At 38.9% G+C, this 21,525-nt stretch overlaps 1 protein-coding gene and 1 long non-coding RNA gene across 3 annotated transcripts; one reads left to right on the top strand and one right to left on the bottom strand.

Moving 5' to 3' along the window:
- Positions 1 to 911: 911 nt before the first annotated feature.
- LOC114427568 (chloride anion exchanger-like) lies at positions 912 to 12,781 on the bottom strand. 2 transcript variants are annotated; one of them, XM_028395721.1, is made up of 21 exons: positions 12,606 to 12,781; positions 8,089 to 8,265; positions 7,523 to 7,662; positions 7,031 to 7,141; positions 6,782 to 6,942; positions 6,494 to 6,658; positions 6,262 to 6,414; positions 5,929 to 6,011; positions 5,457 to 5,604; positions 5,250 to 5,363; positions 4,480 to 4,557; positions 4,297 to 4,392; positions 4,096 to 4,202; positions 3,915 to 3,984; positions 3,369 to 3,461; positions 3,076 to 3,171; positions 2,040 to 2,267; positions 1,904 to 1,958; positions 1,506 to 1,651; positions 1,363 to 1,422; positions 912 to 1,212 (listed from the first exon to the last, which is right to left on the bottom strand). In XM_028395721.1, the coding sequence occupies exons 2-21, from the start codon at positions 8,217 to 8,219 to the stop codon at positions 1,186 to 1,188; spliced, it is 2,262 nt and encodes a 753-aa protein (XP_028251522.1). In that variant the 5' UTR covers positions 8,220 to 8,265; positions 12,606 to 12,781; the 3' UTR covers positions 912 to 1,185. The 2 variants fall into 2 exon arrangements, with proteins under 2 accessions (XP_028251522.1, XP_028251514.1); XM_028395713.1 differs by lacking the exon at positions 12,606 to 12,781 and adding an exon at positions 8,649 to 8,748.
- Positions 11,580 to 21,312, top strand: LOC114427591 (uncharacterized). Its single transcript, XR_003669469.1, has 3 exons — positions 11,580 to 11,661; positions 17,517 to 17,662; positions 17,878 to 21,312. It is a non-coding gene; the product is annotated as an uncharacterized LOC114427591 (long non-coding RNA).
- Positions 21,313 to 21,525: the final 213 nt, after the last annotated feature.

Below are 21,525 nucleotides of genomic sequence, written 5' to 3'. Positions count from 1 at the left end.
CGTCACGTTCCAGCTGATGTTTTGGGGGAACATGTTGAAAAATGTTGGGCTTAGAACAGTTTTAGTTTGAAATTACCATTACTTTGAAATTGACGATCTTTCTCCTTTTTTTCTCCTGCAGATGCTCCAAGGTTTTAGGTTTTAGCAGTTGAACAGCTGCATGTGTGTCTGTCATTACCTGTCCAAGTGATGACATTCAGATGCAGTAAGGGAAGAAAAAAAAGTGGCTGAGGCAGAGTGATGCTCTGAGGAATCTTTAGCGACAAAACTGGTATTTATATGGATTTTACTTCACAAATACTACTTCAAAGCTTACATGACCTAAATAAACTGCTCTTAACATCATGATACTGACAGTCTTATGAAGTCAATGCTCTGACCTATCAGATTTACAAGGGTTTATTGTTGTGACTGGATATAGCATATAGAAGCAGTCTAAAAGCTGGACAAACGCTCATTGATGTCAAAATAGTTTTGGTGTCAGAACCATGAAAAGTCACAAAATTCCTTTAAAATTGTGAACTGTGAATTGTCTTGTTTTTTTAACTGTTAGCATTTAGCATTTGGCATTTAGATAGAATTTATCCATGACAACACCGCTCTTGACACTCACCGACAACACTACCTGAACTATGCAGATTAAGAGCTGTAAAACTATTTTAACGGTTGGTTTCTCCCATTTGAGTGGAAAAATTGTAGCATTGTGAGAATTGGACAAGAAGCTATAGAGCTAGAGTGAGGACATGCAGCAGAACGTGCTCTATGTGAAGAAAAGTGAAGATATAACAAACAGTAAGGTAATCAAATAAGTTTTATACTAAAACTGCAAATATGTCTCATGATTAGTAAGCTTTGGATGCTTTTTAAGTATTTATAACATTTATCCCAAACAGAAAACATTGACTCAGAGACACTGTGGCAAAAGTTTTTTAATTTATTCCCATTATCATGAAAAATACCTAGAAAACATGTGAAATATATTGCACCAAAATAGTCTACAAATTCACTATGTACAGTACAAAAAACAAAGCACAAGTTTTTCTTACATACAGTATGTACTGTATGTAAACATAAATTAAAGCAGTATCTCATTTTTTTGTGTAAGCTAGCATGAAGCACATTTTCTTTGGTTTTGTTGTATGTGTTTTCCCTCAGATGTCTGATGTTTGACATCACCTTCTAAAATCAGAACTTTGTTTCAGGTTCAGGAGCCTGTTGGTAGAAGGAGGTCATGATCAGTCTTATTATCTGTACTCTGTGTTCTGACTATAAAAACACAAAGTGGATGTTTAAAGAGGTAAAGGTAACAATGGATAATTAAATGGAATAAAACAAATAAGCTCAAAAACATCAGATACCTACATTTCTATCTCTGCTCCTCAGACTCCGAGTTGGATGGTGGACGGTGACTGTTGTTATTACCTGCAGGACAAACAGTAAGCTTTATTTTTATTACATATTCACAGCAGCAATAAAGGCTGCAATGATTTCGTTGACTTCTTTACCTTTTCCAAGTCTGACTTTTTCTCTGTACACTCTGGATGTTTCTCCAAGATGTGCAGCATGGCGTCATGTAACGTCAGGAAGAACATTGATGGCTGAACTTCTTCATCGAAGAAGCAACAGCTATGGAGTTTCTCCAGGATGTAAGCTGTGGTGAGGAGTAGTAGTGAGGAGGAAGTACAGCTGGTCACTAAGTCAATACATGTTCTGTAGAATGATACAGCTGATTGTCTGATAAATGATAAGGCCATTTTGAACACAAATGTGTAATATTCAATAATTCTACATCCTTTAATGTGACCAGCAGTCAAAAACTGAATATCTTTAGGTAAAAATATAACGATCTGCATGCTTACTGATTACATGTAGAGTAATTCTAGGCTCATTCTTTGGTACTTACGATCACAAGCCACAATATAGACCTCAACATCAACCCGGGTCAACTCTTTCAACAACTGCAAAAAAGAAATAGAATTAAAAAAAAAACACTACAATAGAATAACTGCTGCTACTGTGTTTAAGAATGAACTACATACTGTTTTGAGTCCTTTCAGAGCAGAGATGTCCAGGAAAGAGACAGCAGCAAAGTCCAGGATCAGGCTGTGGATGTCCACTCTAGGAACAATGATGTTGACAGGAAGCTCGGCATTCAAGTCGATTCGGGAAGGGAGGTCCTTGAAGTCAGTCGGCAGGTCCAGCTCCTCCATGTTGCCCTCATCTTCAGATTCCTTGATGGGTCCACAGGAGGTTTTTAGGAAGCCCTTCTGTAATGGCAATAATGTTTTTTTCACACACTTACAAACCTTTATCATTTTAATTGGAATAATAGACGTTTTTCAGATTTTTTTTTAAAGTTGTATGTAAAAGATTTTTGTGAGTTTTTTAGGGGATGAGAGACCTGCAACCTCGCTCACATAAAATTACACAATTCTTACACAAGTATAACAACTGGACCCTCTATAAATCAACCTATATAATTTACTTTTTATAATCGCTTAATATTTGCACTATACAGTTGGAAAGGAACCTGGTTTATGACTGATGAGAATAAAAATTACAAGAAAGCATGACAACAAACAAGCAAACTCATATTGTACTTTTATGAGGTTCTGACACTCCAAAGGATACAGTTGTTGTCTGCCCATTGTAAATTTCCTTTCCGACATGTTGCAAACATGTTGTAAATCAAATACTAATTGTTCCACAGATCACAGGCCTGGTCAGTCATGTTTTATTTACACAATTACTTGCAACTAAGATAAGTGGTACTGAACCTTGTACCATGAGCTGAACAAACGCCACCACGCTAACCAGACACAACAAGACAATTCATAAGTCATCCCCAAAAAGTGCATTTTCTACAGAAGGATGAACAGTGTTGTACTTTTGTGAAGTTATATATATAAATGTATTTGACATTTTGATCCTGCTGAGCAGATTAGACTTAACTGAACAAAAACAGCAAGATAAAAACACTATAAATTGAGTAACAGATTTTATTGCCATTGTAATTACTGCAAGTGTGAAAGTGAGTGCCATGTTATCAACATCAAGGTTAGAATCATCACTTACTGCTGTCCACTGCAGGTCACCTCTCTTGAGAAGTTTGCGGATCATCCTGACAGCTTTATTCCTCTTTCTCAACACTCGCAGCGGATTAAACCCAACCTAAGTGTGACGGAAACCACAACATAAAAGAGATCACAGATAAGATTTCATCTCTCTCTTTTATTATATCACCTTTTGTAGTCTCTTTGATTGCTGTTTTTTACAGCACTCTTAGGGTATTTCACATTAAGATACTTAAGATATGTCAAGGTGAATCTGTAATTATTGGTTACTTTTTTAATTTTGGAGAGACTTACAGCTTCAACCACCTTGGTCCGGAAGAACTCGATGTTGGCAAAGAAAATTGGTGATGGGATCCTGAAGATCTTCAATCCCTCTGGCTCATATATCTAGAAAGAGTCATGGAATAATTATTTTTAAAAAGCTGGTAAAACTAAGATGAAACAATAACATGTTGTTAGCATTGGGATTTATTTAATCAGGTTAGTCCCATTGAGATCAAATATATCTTTATACAGTGGAGACCTGGCCACGAGGGCAGCAGCTAAGTTGCGTTAAAAAATTGCAAAACATCCAAAGAACAGAAATTGTGATTCTTGTTCCCATAAGAGCAGTACAGAAAAACTAGAAGCAGGTTAGCCACAAGCTTAAGATCAGTAATTCCTACATATCTGCGTTATTCAATGAGCTCTGTAGGTTTTTTTTTATTATTTTTGGACAGAGCCATCTAGCTGCATCCACTGGTTCTAACATTTATGCTAAGCTCAGTGAACCTGACTTGTTGAACATATTTTTTTACATAAGTTAGGAGGGCTTTTGATAGAAGGAACACAGAAGCTTACATCAATATAATCCTTTCTGTCTTTGTAGATATCAGTTCCCCTGATATTGGCCAGAATGCTGCATCGAGGGCTGCAACAAAAGGATGAAAACATTGTAATTAGTCTAGTTTAAAATAACACAGCAGTTATTACAATGAAAATGTGACTTAAATTTGGATAGAGAAACTGGCAAGATACTGACAACTGATTCCTGAGGACAACACTGATCAGCTCCACACCAAGGCCCACAGCTAGTCCAAGATCCAGCCCTAGCAAGATGCCTGCCAAACACGTACCCAGCCACACCACCTGCACACGGAGAAAGGAACCAGGATGTCTGTTTTATACATTTTAAACATAATCTTCAACTTGCAGAGGTTTTTGTCTTTTAAAATGTTCTTACACAGTCTGGTTTGTCCCTCCTCCAAAGGTATGGGACATCTCTGAACTGCATCAGCATGCCCTTCAGATTGACAATGATCACAGCACCCAGCACAGACTGTTGAGATAAAGTCAAAGGTGAGATCCCCATTTTAATTAAGCATTGGGTCAGATTCTTAAGAGAGTTTGAGAGAAGTCAGCATACTTTTGGTAGTGGGTCCAGAAGGAATCCAATAGCCAAGGTGACGATCATCACTATGATGGCTGAGAGTAAACCAGCCACCTGAAAAGCAGAGAAGAGATACAGGACTGCTGATCAAAAGCATCACGTTGCAAATCCTGTTAACACACATTTTCTGTGATTGAAGCAGGTTTTGGTTGGTTCTAAACTAGAATAAATAGCTTATCATGAACACTAGGTGACAATGTTTACTATTAAACTGTATAAATGTGTAAAATCATTTTGGAAGGTGTATTTCTAATCTAAGTACTGCTAGTGGTTCCAGAGACTGTAATGATGTCACACTCACACCTGTTTATAGTCTGTAATCTAATCCCTTGATAAAATGTGACCTTTTTTAAAGCTAATAATGTTGATAAAACTATTAAAAGGATAGTGGCCCACTTCCGAGTTATATTATCATGCATCTTTAGGGTAGTAACTTATGTATAAACATATGAGTCAGGTTGGAATGGTCTTGACTGGGCTTTTATTACTTTATATACTGTTGGTTCAACTCATAAAAATGTAGATAATCCAAAAGTGGGGATTGTTAGCCTGCGTCACTTGATAACTAATCATTACCTAATTATTCATTTGTATGTGTACCAGTCTGTATGTTCTTAAATGTGTCTTAATCAGGAGTCATCGCTTAACAGGGTCAGGTTTGTCATGATTCAGTCATCATTTGTTTTACAGTAACTACTCTCCTTTTTGTATTGTATATTGTCAGGTATTGCCTGGTAGCTGATTACCTGTGTTTTACCCCCTGTGCTCTCCTGCACTGCACTCCTGGAAAGAGCTGTACTCGCTGCAAAAGACTTGAACGAAGCTCCAAAGATGTTGCTAACGCCAAATGCTATCAACTCCTAAAGCCGGGTCAGAGAGAAAACACCTTAAGTAACACACAGCTCCAATAGCTTGTACCTTTATGATGTCCGTGCCAAAGGGTTCTTACATACCTGGTTTCCATCTATGGTGTAATCATGTTTTACAGAGTAGACCTTTGCCACAGAGAAAGCCACAGCAAAACCCACAATGGCCATAGGAAATGCTTCCATTGTGGTCTCCTGGAAGATGTGCAGGTTTGGGGCCATGGGAGGCTCATACCTGGAACGATACAGGTCTGCTAGACTTATGTGTAGAAGCCTCTAACAACTATTTAAATAGGTGTACGCCTCCTTGTGGTCACCAGAATTTGGTCATGTAAGATCTCCCAGCTGAGGAGGAACTTTTTACAGCCAAGAAAATGGCAACAGTGTGTTGCTGATAGTATAAGTTTGTCTCTGAACATGTGTCTAATGTTAGTCACAGCTTTTGGTCATTGTTTCTATGAGGGGTCATGTAAGGACATTATGTTTGTAAGATAAATTAGACCTTTTACAGCAGAGAGAAAAAACTGTCGGGCCTTTATATGTAATTTTAACTTCTTACCCACTTGGAATATGGCCAACAACATCAATGCCATATCTCGTCTTGAAGTCGAATGCGTATGAAACACCACACGCAATAACTGTCTGTGGAAGAAAAGACGCATTACTGCCATCTGAAAACTTCTCAAGCCTAACTCTGGTGATTCATTTGAATCATCCACATAATTATATAATACATGGTCTCATAAATTAGATTAATGATTGTTTTGCACCTGACTGTGGACAGTCATAAAAAGTCACAACCGAAAAAAAGTGTTATCAGTGTAACCATTTAAATAACAAGCCACTTTAGGTGATGGAAACTTTTATAATGATGTTTCACAATGCTGCTCACCATGATAACCTCTATGGGGATGGGCACGGGCAGCTTAGATTTGAATCTGTCATTTAGTTCTTTGACGATAAACACTACCACCATGATCACCAGTGAGATCACCACATCACAGACGTTGGTGGAGGTGATCTTGTTGAAGATGATCTCCAGTGTCTGAAAAAATAAAAAACCAACAGATAAACAACTTGACTTGAGTGACTGAGAGAAAGCTTTAAGAGCGTTCTGCACTTACATATATGATGGAAAGCGGGCCACTGATGCCTGGGACTTGCAACCCAAACACAAACTTGAGCTGAGATACTAGGATGTGGATGGCAGCTGCTGTGGTGAAGCCTGACACCAGAGTGTCAGACAGGTACATGACAACAAAGCCCACCTGTAGGGCACCCATTGCCAGCTGGAGACCAGTCACATCAGTTATAAGGAGAGGAAAGAAACTTCAGTGTTAAATTCAACTGACAGTGTTGATTTACTTGTTTAATATATAAACTATATAAAGTATGGTGGTGAGATGTTTAACCTGCATGATGCCAATGAGAAAGGACAGAGAAGAGGCCACTAAAACTCTCTGCTCATCTCTTGTCAGGCCTTCAAACCCTGTGATGTTGACAGGTGGCCCTTCATCTGGGACCAACCTGGTGACCACTGAGCCGATCATTAGACACAAGACTGGGAAGGGACCTACAAACAGAGAGAGAGACAGAGAGAGAGGATGATTGCATTAGTATATCATGGTAAGAGCAGCTATAGAGAGATGGACTGGTCTTACCTGCTGAGATATGCCTGGATGTGCCAAGGAAAAAGTAGATGACAACAGGGAAGAATGCAGAGAAGAGGCCATACCAAGGAGGCAGAGAGGCCAGCAAACAGTAAGCAAGACCTGGAACATACAGATTTAACTAAAAATGTATACAAAACTAATATTTAATGTTTGCATAATGGAAAATTTAAAAAAGGTAATGCACTGCAGAAAGGCTGTAGACATTAGATACTATCACTACGTCTGTAAATTTAAACAACACCCGCTATCAGATTATCATGATAAAAGAAACTCCGATAACAGGCATGTTATCATATTTCATCAGATTAGACCCAAGTATCAATGATAAAATGTGTGATTGAGGAGGACAACAATAAGATTTTATAGCCTATAATTTCACTTGTTGCACTAAAATGTGCAACCACACCAAACAACAACAGACTCTGTCAGTGACATTATATCAGAAGCAGACTGCTATTAGTGTACCCTGTTAATTCTTACCTTGCAGCACAGCCACCAGTCCGGTGCTGACACCAGACACAATGTCACTGAGCAGCCACTCTTTGACTTGGTAGATTTTTAACCATCCAATGATGGGCAGGAGGGAGAGCGCTGCATTCTTGGCTCGTTTGGCATCACATCTAAAACAATACATAAAGCAAAACATTCTTATACGCTGAGATACTTTAGGATTGTGTGTAGTAGTGATACTGTTACTAAGTGCATTTACTTTTTTAAAATGTTTCCATTTAAGGTCATAGTTTTTTATTTAATATTTTCTATTTGCAGACATGATGAGCTTGTAACATTAAGATCAAACCACTATGAGTGTAAAATAAGTGTTCCATTGATCAGTTACAGTTATAAAATGCTAAATAAATAATTAGCCATAATATCCAAAATGATATTACACATATTTAGGTCATTGCTAAAGTATTTTAAACGAGATGCTTTGTACAACTAGTGTTCAATCCCCCAACTTGCAGGTTTTGCTCACTTTACAATTGTTATCAGAGAAGTTGATCAAGTATGCAGAAAAGAAAACCAGAAGCACGGCATGTTCTTACGTGAAGTACTGTTTGACGTGGTCCAGCATGGTTTTGCGTTGCCTGTAGACCTTCTCATGTGCCTCAGCGAAGGACTCCTCCGAGTACAGCGGCCTGGCCACCACATACTGTCTTGCTCCTGGTCGCATCATCTTGCCTCTGCTGCTTGAAGGTCTGCTGCTTCCTCTCTATGTGGTTCTAAGATCCAATAATCACATTACGTTTAGGAAGAAGAACCTGTCCAGGCTCTGAACATCACTTATCAAAGAACATTAAGAGCAAACAACAAAGGTCCAGACCCCCAAATGCAGGCAGAGTATATAAGGCAGGTCAGGTCTTGCACTGTCCTGGGGGGAAAATTTGTCATGATTGATTTGAGCTTTACTAACAGATTAACACCAGGCTTATTTAGAAATTTAGCATTGAAATGTCTTAGCTTTCCTAAGATTAGTTTGTCTTTTCAAGACTTAAATCACTCCATAAAATAGCCTAGTAGAGCCCGAACATATCAGCATCTCTGGATTTCTTCTTCACATTACAATATTAAACTCTTTCAGTGTGCCGCTGCTTTCCACACATACCTGACAGCGCCCAAATCTCCCTCAGACTCAAAGTTTCCACTCTCTCTTCTTCCTGCTCCAGCACTCGCACATCAACTAGGATGTCAGACAGCTCTGCCATCAATAAATACCACCACTGTTGCTTATCACAACTGTAATTATTAACAGCAATTATGATGAACTCCCCGTTTCACACAACTGCTGGACGCCTGCCTTATCCTTGACCATTGTTCTCACTGATATCCATGACTTTCAGTGGAGGGAGGATGTGGACAGGACAGACAGGGCAGGACATTGTTATGAAGTGGAAACCAAGTAACTTTTTCAAGAGGGGAAATGGTTCTAAAGGTTGGCTGCAGCACTGCACTGTGCTAGTGAAAAGTAAAAATAGTATGTGCACTGCATGAACCAGGATTGTTTGAGGGAAAAATTGTATTTCCAAAACCTATTTATCCAGCTTGTGATAAGACACCACAGCCTCTAGATAAACCGGCATGAAAGTTAAACACATTACAAGCTGAAGTCACCTGAAAACATGACTGACCTTTAATGTTTTTCTACCTTGAAGTAGACAGAGGAGAGAGCTCACAGGAAAAAAAGTCTTCCTTGAAATTTAGAGCAGCACCAAGCACACTGATAAAAAGGATCTGAAAGGTGTTTGTGGTGAGATTACGGCACATTGATTTCAGTGCATTCAGCTGGAATGCAAACACAACAGGAAAGTGTGTGAACGACCTTATCGAGGTGTCTGCTCAGAATTAAGTGGAGGTGTAATGTCTGGCTTCTGTGTTTGTAGAGGATCAAGCTCAGTTCATGACAGGTTCATGGGAAAAGTGTGCGACACAACAGATACATGAACACATCCCTTTGTAACAGCGTCCTGCTCCATGTTTTAATAGTGTGCAATAAACTGGTGTGATCGGATTGGACAGTTGTGGTTAGGAGGTTCTGGCTACCCTTTGTTCTTATACATTACACTGAATGATAAGCAACTGCGCAATGATCTATGTCTGATAAATACTGGAACAATGATCATCTGTCAGTTACACCAAGGCCAAGCCTCTTGATACACATTTATTTCCATCAATAAAAGAGGTGGAAACATTAATGATGGGTTTACAGACTGCAGTGAATGTGTTGCATTACATTAGTCAACAGGAACAAGTAAATAATACGCATGTATATATGTATGTATATATATTCTCCATTAATGTGGAGGTTCACAGAGAAGTAAAAAAAAACTGCTGTGTCATGAGTAGAATGTATTTGACAGTTCATACATGTTAGTTGAGTGTTCATCAATCTAAATGATGACACATTAAATGCTACGGCAATGGTAACACCTGATGTCTCTCATGTGGACACTGCTGAGAGTGATGTTAATATGTAATTAAATGTAAAGTAAATATGTGGGCTGTGATGTTGTTAGTGTTTGTGATTTGTTAGATCTCCTCTGATATCTTGAAAAAAACTCTCCTGATTTATTTGACAGAAAATAATAATTTTATACCCCACATAACTGACTAATCTCCTAAAGGGGCAGAAGGGAGACACAGAGACAAATAAATGTGTGTTTGTTTTGCTGAATGATGATTCTTTGCAGGATGATTCTGAGGCTGATGGGACAGGCTTTTATTGGGTGCTTATATGTGCAGTATCCAGGAAATCTTCTGTCCATGCATATCTTGTCTCCTGTCTAATGGTGAATATCTATGGGGAACCTAGATATCCACCATTAGAAAACAGGAGACTTGTGCATCCTGGAAATGATTGAAACCAAAATAAGTATGCATGCAAATGCAGTTAATGTCTGAACAAAGGTAAAGAGAATGAAAATTTTAGCCTGCATTTGGTGATAAAGATTTGCCTGGATACATAAAATATTATTGTGCAATAACTGTTAATATGTATACTGTTTTTATTCTATTCTATTTTATTCTATATTTTTATTGGTAGTTTATTTTATCATGTATATATCTTTTCTTAACTTATCCTTTTCTTTCTGTATCTGCAGTTGCAAAAATGCAATTTCCTCATTGTGGGACTAATAAAGGTATTCTTAATCTTAATCTTAATCTTAATCTTAATCTTAATCTTAATCTTAATAGTACCACCTGTCACCAGCTCTTTGAATACAGCACATGTAAGAAATGTTTTCTAATAAAGCAAAGCTTTTGTAACTACAACTATTTAAAATAAATAATCATACTCCCTGTTTGGCCTGGATAAAGAGCACAGTGTAGTTATATGACTGTCTTGTCAACCAGCTCCTTTGTTGCAGCTGCACTGACAGAAATGTAATTAATGCTTGCTTCTGTCTTATCTTCAAATACTAGCAAATTCCAAAGAACAAGAACAACTTCCAACTCATGGACACAGTGTCCTGGACTGTCCCATGGCTTTGAACAGGATGAGGCGAGTGATGCTGACACATTAAGTTTTCTTCCTCTAAATGGATCATGACTAGCCTTTTATTCTTATTTACATTACTTTACTCGGTGTGGGGACAGACAGACTACACTACAGATTTGGAAAAGACTAGCTGGCTTCAGCAGGTTTTTCTTGATGATGGGGGTCACACAGGTGACAACTGCTCCTGATGAGGGATCACACATGATTAGTCAAACCAACTAAAGCCAACTGAACGCAGTAAACTCTGGGCGACAGTTTATAAACAAACAAGCTCACCCTCTGTTTTCATTGGCTATTGACAACATGTTTGCATGTCGAGTCGCTGATCAGATCACACTAACAGACTACTGAAAAATACAAACACGTTTGAGTGACTGTGACTGTGGTCTGGTCGGGTCTGTTTCCCTCACACACTTGCAGATTCATGACTTCACCCCCTCACACACTAACAGATATTGGTACACATGACTAGGGCAGACTGGTGCAGACTTTGCCCAACAGGGAATCATGGGTAAAATCGGGCAAAAAAACTTGTGTAGTGTTTCCCCAGCTTTACTTGACTGAGGAAAATGGGCCCTGTCTACAGGAGGATATGGCTGAGGAGTACGAGCCCACAGATGAAGTAAGAGAGATATATTAGGTCAAACTAAGGTATTTTAAAACTGTATTAGGCATTTGTGCCAAGCCTACACATACATTTTGTTTCACAGTTCATCCTGGAAATATGAGCACAGTCAATCAAACAGGTTTTTTTCTGGGACCTGCAGTGCTCTTTATATATTAAGAGTAGATGTGAGATGAGATGTGAGTGTTAGAGACAACAGTTATAAAGCTTGTGGTGCTCAGCTTGTGGTGCACAAATACCACAAACTTACAAATTCAGTAATAATGTCATATTCTTAAGTAGCTGTAGCTGGGGCATGTCTGTTAGTAAGCCTGTCTTCTTCTTCTTCTTGGTTGCAATGTAGGTTTTCATTAGAAGCTGGGCTTGGACTTGGGAATTTAGATGTAGCCTACAAACGTATTGTACGTAGTTGTATATTAGGACATTTGCATACATCAAAATGTCCTTTCAAGCAATAATAATACTATTGTTTTGCATAGCCTGACTGTATATATTCAGATATCATTCTATTTTTTAAGATATAGAAGTGTTAACAACATGTAAGTGGCAAAAGCTTTTACAAAGACATGAATGCTCTCTATAGTACTCTTCCAACGAAATGTTTATTTACAACGTGTGGCACTATTTAGCAACCACAACCTGACACATGAAAAGTGTTTTTATGACCCAGACTTTAAACTCATTAGGCACTAAATAGTGACGACACTGGAGCAGATAATGCCGGCACACAATCTGATTCTGCAAGTGAAGATAACTGTGCAATCAAAGATTACTGACAACAGATTGGTAATATAGATCAATAACCAATTTTTCAGAATTTTACGTACTTAAGAGGAACGGCAAGTTTCCAGTTAATAATTCATCGTGTTTTTAACCCAAATGCAATTAGGACAGACTAGGAGTCACATGAGGATGTAGAAGAAGTTCAATATGTCACTTACTGAAGCAGACAGGGCAGTTAACTGGTCATGGGCCTCCCAGTGTCTGTTGCTGATCTGGTGTTTCTCCTCTTGTTTTTATATCTTTGAAAACAGCTCAAGTGCACAAAACAAATCACCACAAACTGCTGTGGTGCACATTTAAGTGTGTTTTCCTGGGGTTTGTGTGTGTTGGTGCGAATGACTAATGTTACCAACCATGCACACAGTGGCTGCAGCAATCATGTTTTCACCTTCAGAGTAAACATTGTTCATCGTCATCATTTGTTGAACAATGTTCATGTCTGGGACCCTCAGACCCAGCAATGACCGCCAACAGCAAGTACAAAGTTTAAATGTTCATGCAGGCTCTGAAAAATCAATAGAAACCGTAAAAAAGGCTCTCATGTTTGTTTCTGGTTATTTCATCATCACTTTTCAGACACTATAATTAAACTCATTTCCTCTACATCAGTCGGACGTTTTGCTAACGTTGCTTCTAGCTCCCCCTTGAGAACAGGGGTGTGTAGATCTAGTCAATCTGCAGTTATTAATTTTTTTGTTTGTTTGACTAATTTATTCCTATTGACCATTAGTGTAAAGGTTTATTATAATTAATTAGATTGTTGCATAGCATGGCTGCATAGCGTTTATTCAGCCACGGTTGCTTCAACGGTAGCAAATTCCGCTCAGATTTCAGCTTCATCAGCACTTTGCAGGAATCATTCAGCTGCCCCAATCCGCACTTGAAAAAGCGTTTTAAGTTTTGGGTGAGAACAAGTGAACATTTGTATCAGTGGAAGAAATTCTGTCCCTGCTGTGGTGAAAGGTTCACTTTCACATAAATGTGACAGATAGTATAGACAAACATAAAGATAACATGTTGTTACTACCCTGAAATGTAATCAAGTAATCAAATAAAATATTAATAATGCAACACGGACAGAGACCTTTGCTCAGAAGAATTGAAGTTTTGAATATGTTGGAGATGCATTTTATCCAAACATCATGTGTCTGCCACCACATTGTCACCAAGTTGTATATGTATACTAATAAAAATCTATTTCAATACAAGGAACAGGAAGAGCTCTTAGCCGGACAATACTGGCGCCTTGCTAAGAATCTGGGTCAGTGGATTAAACTGTAACTACTGCAAAACGTAGTTTATAACAAACACACAACATGCTGCCAGGAACCGTATCTAATCGGGACAGCGGACACACAGAGAAACATAATTAGTGCTGTTTAATATCTCTTTATAGATTCAAGTAGCACCGCTCTGAATGATGTAAAGGTCAACATAACAGAAAGCAAAGTCTGATCAGTGGAAACACAAATAAGATGAAAACTGTGGTGTGATGGAGGAGGGTGTGGGGGGGGTATCTTTAACACATTGTCCACTCTTATACTTTCTTTGTAGATATTTTGTGTGTAATTTGATGGGAACATGTATGTGACCATCTTCTTATTTCCCTACTGTTCTTAAAAACCATCAAGGATCACTTTGGCCTTTTTTAGCACAGCAGAATGTGTAGGACTGCTTAAATCAGGCTGGTTTTTGGACTGGTTTTAATAATAATTTGGTGTACCTGTTTGCTGAAGCAGATTTGGAGGGACAGAACTGTATAGGAAGCAGCTTAGTCTTATATCTAAACACCTGCAAATGATTCAAATTGAACCCAAACTCTTAAAAATAATATCACAAAACACAGTAAAGTGAGAAAGCTGGGTGACAGTGTGCTCAGTGGACTGGATGTCAGCCTTTAGGCTTCATAGCTCAGTTACCGTGTGCTGCCACAGCGAGGTGCTGTGGGAAACTCTTTCTTACTTTCTCACATTTCTCACCTCTAGATGGAGTTCAAATATGGTGCTGCAGAAGCTGTCAACTCAACATATCTTCGTATTGTCCCCAGTCCACTGTTTTATACTAAGGCATTTGATGAATTTCATTCATGTTGGCACAGTCGTTGAAAAATGAAAATATCAGTCAAATATGTCCTGCAAAATTTACACACAATTTTACCATATCCTTTCCACTGAGAAATCCTTAAATAAATAGAGTAAATGTTTTTTTCTTCACATGAAAAAGGCTGCTAGGCAAGGCAGTAGCTACCACTGAGGTTTCTGAGGTCCAGATGTTGGCATTTTTTCTGAAGCGGATATCATAAGTTATGTAATAATTACTCCAGAAAGATCTAATGTAACATCGATGCCCCCCCCCCCCACCTTTTTCTGATTGCTTGTGTCATTGCATGTTTGTGTACGTACGTACGAGGGTAAATGATTGGCGGAGTGAGAGCTCTTACCATTAATAATACCTTACCAGACAGACAGCTGAGTGCTGCAGGCAGAGAGCGAGCATCTGGCTCCTCTATGCAGCAAGGGCTTGAATGAAAGTGACCTGGATGACTTGAGAATGTTAATCAATATACTGTAACTGATGCATTGGTTAAATCACACAAACAATATACAAAACACACACATGCATGAATAAAGTACACTTCCAAACAACGGAATCAATGATGCACAAATGAACTGTTTCCATATAAGACATTTACAATATTAAATTACTTCAAGAACAGATTCTTGCAGACTTTATCAGTGTGTCACGTGACCACACTATGAGTGTGGGAGCTGTTTGTCAGGCCATAAAATATTTTTGAAACTGCTCAAAAATTGTGTTCCGAGGCATACAACTCACATGAAACTGTAGCCACAAGCCTCCTGCTTCTCACAGTGGACACATCAAACTGATTAGATGTTATTATTTGGTAGATTTAAACTTTGATTTAAATTTTGATTGGAAAGTCATTGACTGCCATACAAGGTGCAGGCTCAGCTCCCAAGCAGCTCCCCTATCCTTACCTCTGGTTTTGGAGTTAGGTGACATGCAATACATTTTCCTTCTCTGTATCTGAAACTCTAACTGACAATTTGAATGTTATCAGTGGTTTGTTTTTGTTCATGATTTGGTTTAGTGTCAAGGAGTTGGAGGTTTGATCTTTGTACCGATGGTAGTCTAGTGGTGTAGTTGGAGGGGTAGTGTGCTGTTGGTCAGTGAGTTCAAACCCTGCATGTGGCATTAATATTTACAATGTACATTTTAGGATGGTTGTGAGGTCACAAAGGTTGTATGTGGTTGAGGCTAATGAGTGCCAACACAATGTTCGCTTCTTTCTACCTGGCACTAACAGTAAACCCATCCATCATCCATTAACCCGTTTGTCCTGCAGTGCAGGGTCACAGGGGGCTGCAGCCTATCCCAGCTAACTATGGGTGAGAGGCGGGGCACACCCTGGACAGGTCACCAGTCCATCACAGGGCAACATACAGACAGAGAACCATTCACACTCACACTCACACAATTTGGGATGAAGCCGGAGAAAACTCCACACAGAAAGGCCCCAGTCACCGTGCCGCCCCTTAACAGTAAACCCGAAGTAAATAAATGTGATTCATTTACAAATAAAAAAGAACTGACTGACTTTGAATCATGCTTATATGGTGTGTGCTGTCATGTCTGGTGCTGATATGTAACATAGTTTAGCCATGTGCAGCACATAAGTGTACTTTAAAAGGTGGACAAGACGTACAAGCAGAGTGGTTAACAAACTATTTGTGCTCTTTGAGTGACATCTATTGGTGCTTAGGTGTCATGCACTTAGTGGACCTTTAGCCATTATCAGGCACGTCTCTTTTGGGTCCAGGGTAGACAGGGTCTAGTTGTTTCTGAGAAGACTTTCATCTTGTTGTGATGTTCTGTGATGTATTTGTGCTCATTGATGCAGTGCAGTAGTAGAGTAATAAACATGCTGCAAAGATGTTTAATCAACAATAAAATGTGATGTTCCATTCACCCAAATGTTACAGAGAGGATTTCCTATAACGTTATTAACGTTATTGCAGAATACTCTAAAAATTACTCATGGAGTTTTTTTTGTAAAGCTTTGAATCAGAAGCTTTTTCAGCATAAAAAATTACATTTGTTACATGTACATGTTTTAATTAGTTTTTTTAAAAATTAATAATAAATCAATTTTTTTTATTTACTACATTTCTGCGTGACTATCACCACCCTCTCTCTTTGCTTAATACCCACAGCTTTCTCCGTGACACTCACACACTTGCTGGGTACATTTCAAATCTGTTTGTATTGAAAATTTAATGGTGGTCAGAATGTAAACTGAATATTAAACATTATTTTCTTTCACTTTAAGATGTTTTATAATTCAACCTGTTCATATTTTCTATAATGGAGAATTTTTGTGGGCTAATTTAAGGGTAGGACAGATTTTACATTTGTGAATTACACAAGCTTTTCTACCATGAATTGAACAAATCAACCAGCATGTGTTTCTGTAACGCTGAAGATGTTACCTGTAAATGTGCAGAACAAAGAAATCACACACAGCTGACCATAATGATTAAGGTGTAGGAAATCTTTTTGTTTGTAATGATTAGGTGGATGGGACAGCACATTTTACTTTTGATGTAATCTATTAAAAATGTTTGCAGCATGTTTATTACAGTTTATCTATTACTAATGTCATGATCCCCAGCTTTGTTAGCTTTGTTTTCCTTTAAATCCTCAATCTGACTAGTTTATGTAGTTTGTTGTTTTTAAAATGGTTTTCTTGGATTTCCTGTTTTAGTTTGAAAGTACTGTGTACTTCTTCCTGTGTTTCACTCCTGGTCAATTACCTGTGCCACCATGAGTGTCTTCACCTATGTCTTGTTAACCCATGTGTATTTAAGTCTTGTGCGCACCTTTGTCACTTTCATAGGTTTCTATGTTGCCGCCTGTTGTTTCCTGTTTCTTCTGTGTCTTCAGCATGCAGCTTGTCCAGGTTTTGTCCCATTGACCTTTGGTTTGATACTCAGTTTCAGGCTGTTTTTGGCTCTTTTGTAAGTTTTGGTCTTTGGATTGTGTTTTAGTAAGAGAGAAGCTTTGAAGCAGTCCTGACATCAGTCCTCTGGAGGTTTCTGCATGAACACACTGTGGCACCACCGCTTTCAGCTTCTCTGATGATCTCATCCTCCATCATGGTTGGAGGTTCATGTTCAAAGAATCATCTCATACAGTGAGTGTGTGACTCCCATCATTTTAACAAACATCTGCATGTCACCTAGTTATGTCTACATCCATAAAGAAGAAAGCAGCAGTGAAACAGTAAAGTTTACACTTTATGATGTTTATTTTCGATTTCATTTAGTTTCTATTGTGAAACCCTTTAATGCCTGACCACCGAGCAAGCACTTTAGGCAACAGTAGCAAGGAAAAACTCCCTTTTTACAGGAAGAAACCTTGAACAGGACCAGGCTCATGTGGGGGCCCTCCTGCCAATGGCTGGGCGGGTTTCTCACAGCTCCTCCTGCCCTCCAGTCCATCCTGCCTGCAGGAAGTTTGGAGACTGCTGCTTCTTTTTTCAGGGTAGTCCTCCATGATGCTTCTCTGGTGATTCTGCTGACGGCTGGAGAGAGCAGACTGGCTCAGCGGCAGCTCACAACCACTCACCTCAACACACAAACCTGAACATATGAATGTGCTTGTACTCCCAGGTGTCAGTGTGGACAGGGGTATCTTACCCGTCACTGGTTAACAGCCTGCCATGCTTGACCCTTTGTGAAGCCCAACAGGTTTTAGAACCTCAGATGAGGACAGTTGAGCTCTGAGGAGACTCTGATGCAACCTGATACTGCTGGGACAGCCTCACACAGTGTTAAGTGACTGTGAGGCTGTTGTGTCAGGATTGTGATATCTATCTCTGTCTCTCTCCAGTTTTCAGCTCTTACCGTCTCTCAGCTTTGCCTGAAATGAAAAGCAGGAGAAACTTTAAGTTTGGAATCCATTCGTGCATCTTCACCTCGCTCAGCCAACCACATTTCCATCATCAATTATATGAAAAGATGTTCATCTGATTGAAGAATATTGCAGATATTTTTGAACAAAAACAAACCAATCAGCTTCCACGAAACGATGAGACATTCTGTGTATCAACATGTTTAAGCCAAAACACATTTGGCACCGCTAATATATGTACTCTCCATATAATATCTGAAATATGATGTGACACCTTTAGATGTGACATCTAAAATCATTATTTTACAACAATGACAACATGCACTGCTGTCGAATGTGCCACAAACACAGCATGTTCCTCAGTGTAAAGAGGGAAGAGTCATTTTCCACATTTTGTACATTGGAAAAACTACAAACAGTAAAAACTACACAAGCTGTTGATTTTACACACACAGGTAACACAAAGGTAACAAATGAAAAAGAGCTGATGAAAATCCTGTTTGAGACAGGAAGTGTTTTTCCATCTGCTCATCACAGCAACACAATAACACGTCAGAGTCAGACTGTAGCTACATGCAGAGAGACTGATGAACAGATCCTCCTGTCAGCAGGTTTTACAGCTGATAAAAAGTGCCTCTCTGAAGGCTGCAGCGGAGGATAAATACTTAGTTTTTGTATCAAAGCTGTGACATGATAAGAACTGTACAGACATAGCAGAACACAATGTGACATATCACAGAGAAATAACATGTAGTTATATTACATTATATCGCTGAAGATTATCAGTCATTCAGGTCCCTTTTTTCAAGACCTTGAACTAATGAAGCTTCACTCATTAATCTGCTTTGCTGTCTCACAGACTTCATGAATCATGGTAGATATCAGTGACAGCTGGTATAAATGGGCTAGTGGGGCTAAGCCCTCCCTACGTTATGCAATAAAGATGAGAATGTTATTGTCTAGATAACACACACAAGATTGTTATAAGTTAGTTAACACTACTTTTGTGGATGTAGCAACATACAGCATCAGAGGTTTATCTTTTCTGTGTTCTGCCTGTTCCTCTCTGTCTCTGTCTGCATACAAGACTGCATGTTTACACTGATATCAGTCCATTTACTCACACAGAGAACATTATATTATACAACTGATAGTCAAATCACCTCAGAAATCATTATTCCTTCATCAGTGCACAAAAAGTACAGCTCTCTAACCTCCGTGTCTTTTCTCACATTGCAGCAGCTTTCATTTGTCCTCGGTGACTTCTTGTACTTTTGCTTTGACCTTGTCTTGTTGAATTCCTGCATTTTTCAGCTTGATGTTAATAAATTGCATTAGATATTATTATATCCACCTCAGAGAAAAGACCTCATAAGTTGACCTATGACCTTGATTGTAATGCATATATTGTTGGAGGCAGGTAGTGTAACTCAATACAACAAACCTGCTTAGATACATGTCTCATTATTGTTGATGAGAAATAAAATACACAAGAAGCACTTGCTGCATTAATCTGTGGTTTTGAAGCTGTCAGTCAGAGGGCCCACAACAGCAACAGCTTCAGTCTCAACCAGTCCACCCTAAAGCGAGCATGAGCACAGCGAGAATAATAGATTTAATATCAGAACAGAATGAACTGTTTGTCATGCGCTCACTCTGGGAAGAGCAGCAACCTGATAGGCAGCTCTGGCTGGGAAGTTGGTGCTAACAACTACAGAAAACAGCTCAGTTACTGCAGCAACATGCACACATGTGAAGGTGTGCCATTCTTTCTCTTTGTACAACACTACCTAAACAACAGTGAAATGACTGTGGAGGCTATGCTAACAGAACCAAGGAATTTCCCAGGAGTCTTCTGCAGAGCATCAGCTGATTCATGTTGCTTGACATTTATTGACAGTTAATGAATAAATAAATAAAAACAGAGCATAAATCCTCACTCTTGTAAGCCCTGGGTAAAGATGTATAAGGCTGTGTGTACACCTGACTAATGCAGGTTGTCAGGGTTGTGCTGACACCCGGTGGATACTTTAGTATTGCACCAAATGAATGAGGAGGGCTTGCCTGTGCAGAGCCATGATACTCTGATTAATAAGTAAATTACAGACACACCCACTTCTTGTAAACATCATTGACATCGCTGAAGTCCTTCATGCCGGCTAGCAGCACTGTGGTTTTGACAACTGTAGAAAATAGTAATAAAATGCAGCCTTTATTGTGTGAAAAAGACACAGTGAACCTCACTGAAACACTTTTTCTTTTTCTCATAACCACAACCTAAAGTTTGTTTACAAGAGCCTGGAGAAAAAGAAATGACAGTGTCACCATACAGACTTGTCACTGTTTCATTCTGCAGCATGATGAATATCGTTATCCACAAGAAAGAACAAAAACAAAATGTTCTGGTTCACACAAAGCCTTAAAGAGTCTGCATGTGTACTGTTAAGGCAACGTGTGCTTGTTATCACTATTAATGACTTTAATGACTAATGGCGATGCATTTTGCGGTGTCACCTGTCTGGTTGGAGCCTGGACACCACCATCCACCAGCAGTCCACTGGCAGGGTCCATCCCCAGCTGTCCTGAAATAAACATGGTCCAGCCCACCACCACCGCTTGGCTGTGAGAGACACAGAAAAACAGGAACCACACGAAGACAAAACAAATACGCTGGTATCTTTTCAGACAGAATGTAAATTCTTGTTTTCCTCTCTGGTGTCCTTCATGGAAATTGTGATAGCTGATTTCCAAGGTGTCTGTACAAGAGTTCATGTTGGTGTTTAAGTGACTGAGTGTCTGCTGTGTTTCTGCTGTATTTCTATTGATATTCTATTGATAATGTGTAAATCTGACCAACAAAACACAGATATACAGATATTTTTGTTCAATGTCGATGCAAAATACAGCACAGCCTACGATCAGTCAAACAAAAACTGTACAATTTCTTCTATTGTGTTCAGAAAACTGCAAAAACAGAACTGTAGGATCAGTTTTCTGTTGATCTCAATAATTCATCCTTTGGTTTGACTGCAAAATCCAAAAACATGCACTTTGCTCCAGAGAGACGAATGCTGCCACTGTTTAACATAAAAGAAACTACCAAAAAATGAAATAAATATAAAAATATACTCAGGTATTAAAAGT

Source organism: Parambassis ranga, chromosome 2, assembly GCF_900634625.1.
Source record: "Parambassis ranga chromosome 2, fParRan2.1, whole genome shotgun sequence".
NCBI classification, from domain to species: domain Eukaryota; kingdom Metazoa; phylum Chordata; class Actinopteri; family Ambassidae; genus Parambassis; species Parambassis ranga.
This window is presented reverse-complemented; position numbering and strand designations above follow the sequence as displayed.

Coding starts and splice junctions, on each gene's coding strand:
- LOC114427568 (XM_028395721.1), bottom strand. CDS start 8,219: ATGATGCGACCAGGAGCAAGACAGTATGTGGTGGCCAGGCCGCTGTAC. Junction 5,605..5,928: donor GTTGGCCATATTCCAAGTGG/GTAAGAAGTTAA, acceptor GTATCGTTCCAG/GTATGAGCCTCCCATGGCCC. Junction 2,268..3,075: donor GTGACCTGCAGTGGACAGCA/GTAAGTGATGAT, acceptor TTGCCATTACAG/AAGGGCTTCCTAAAAACCTC.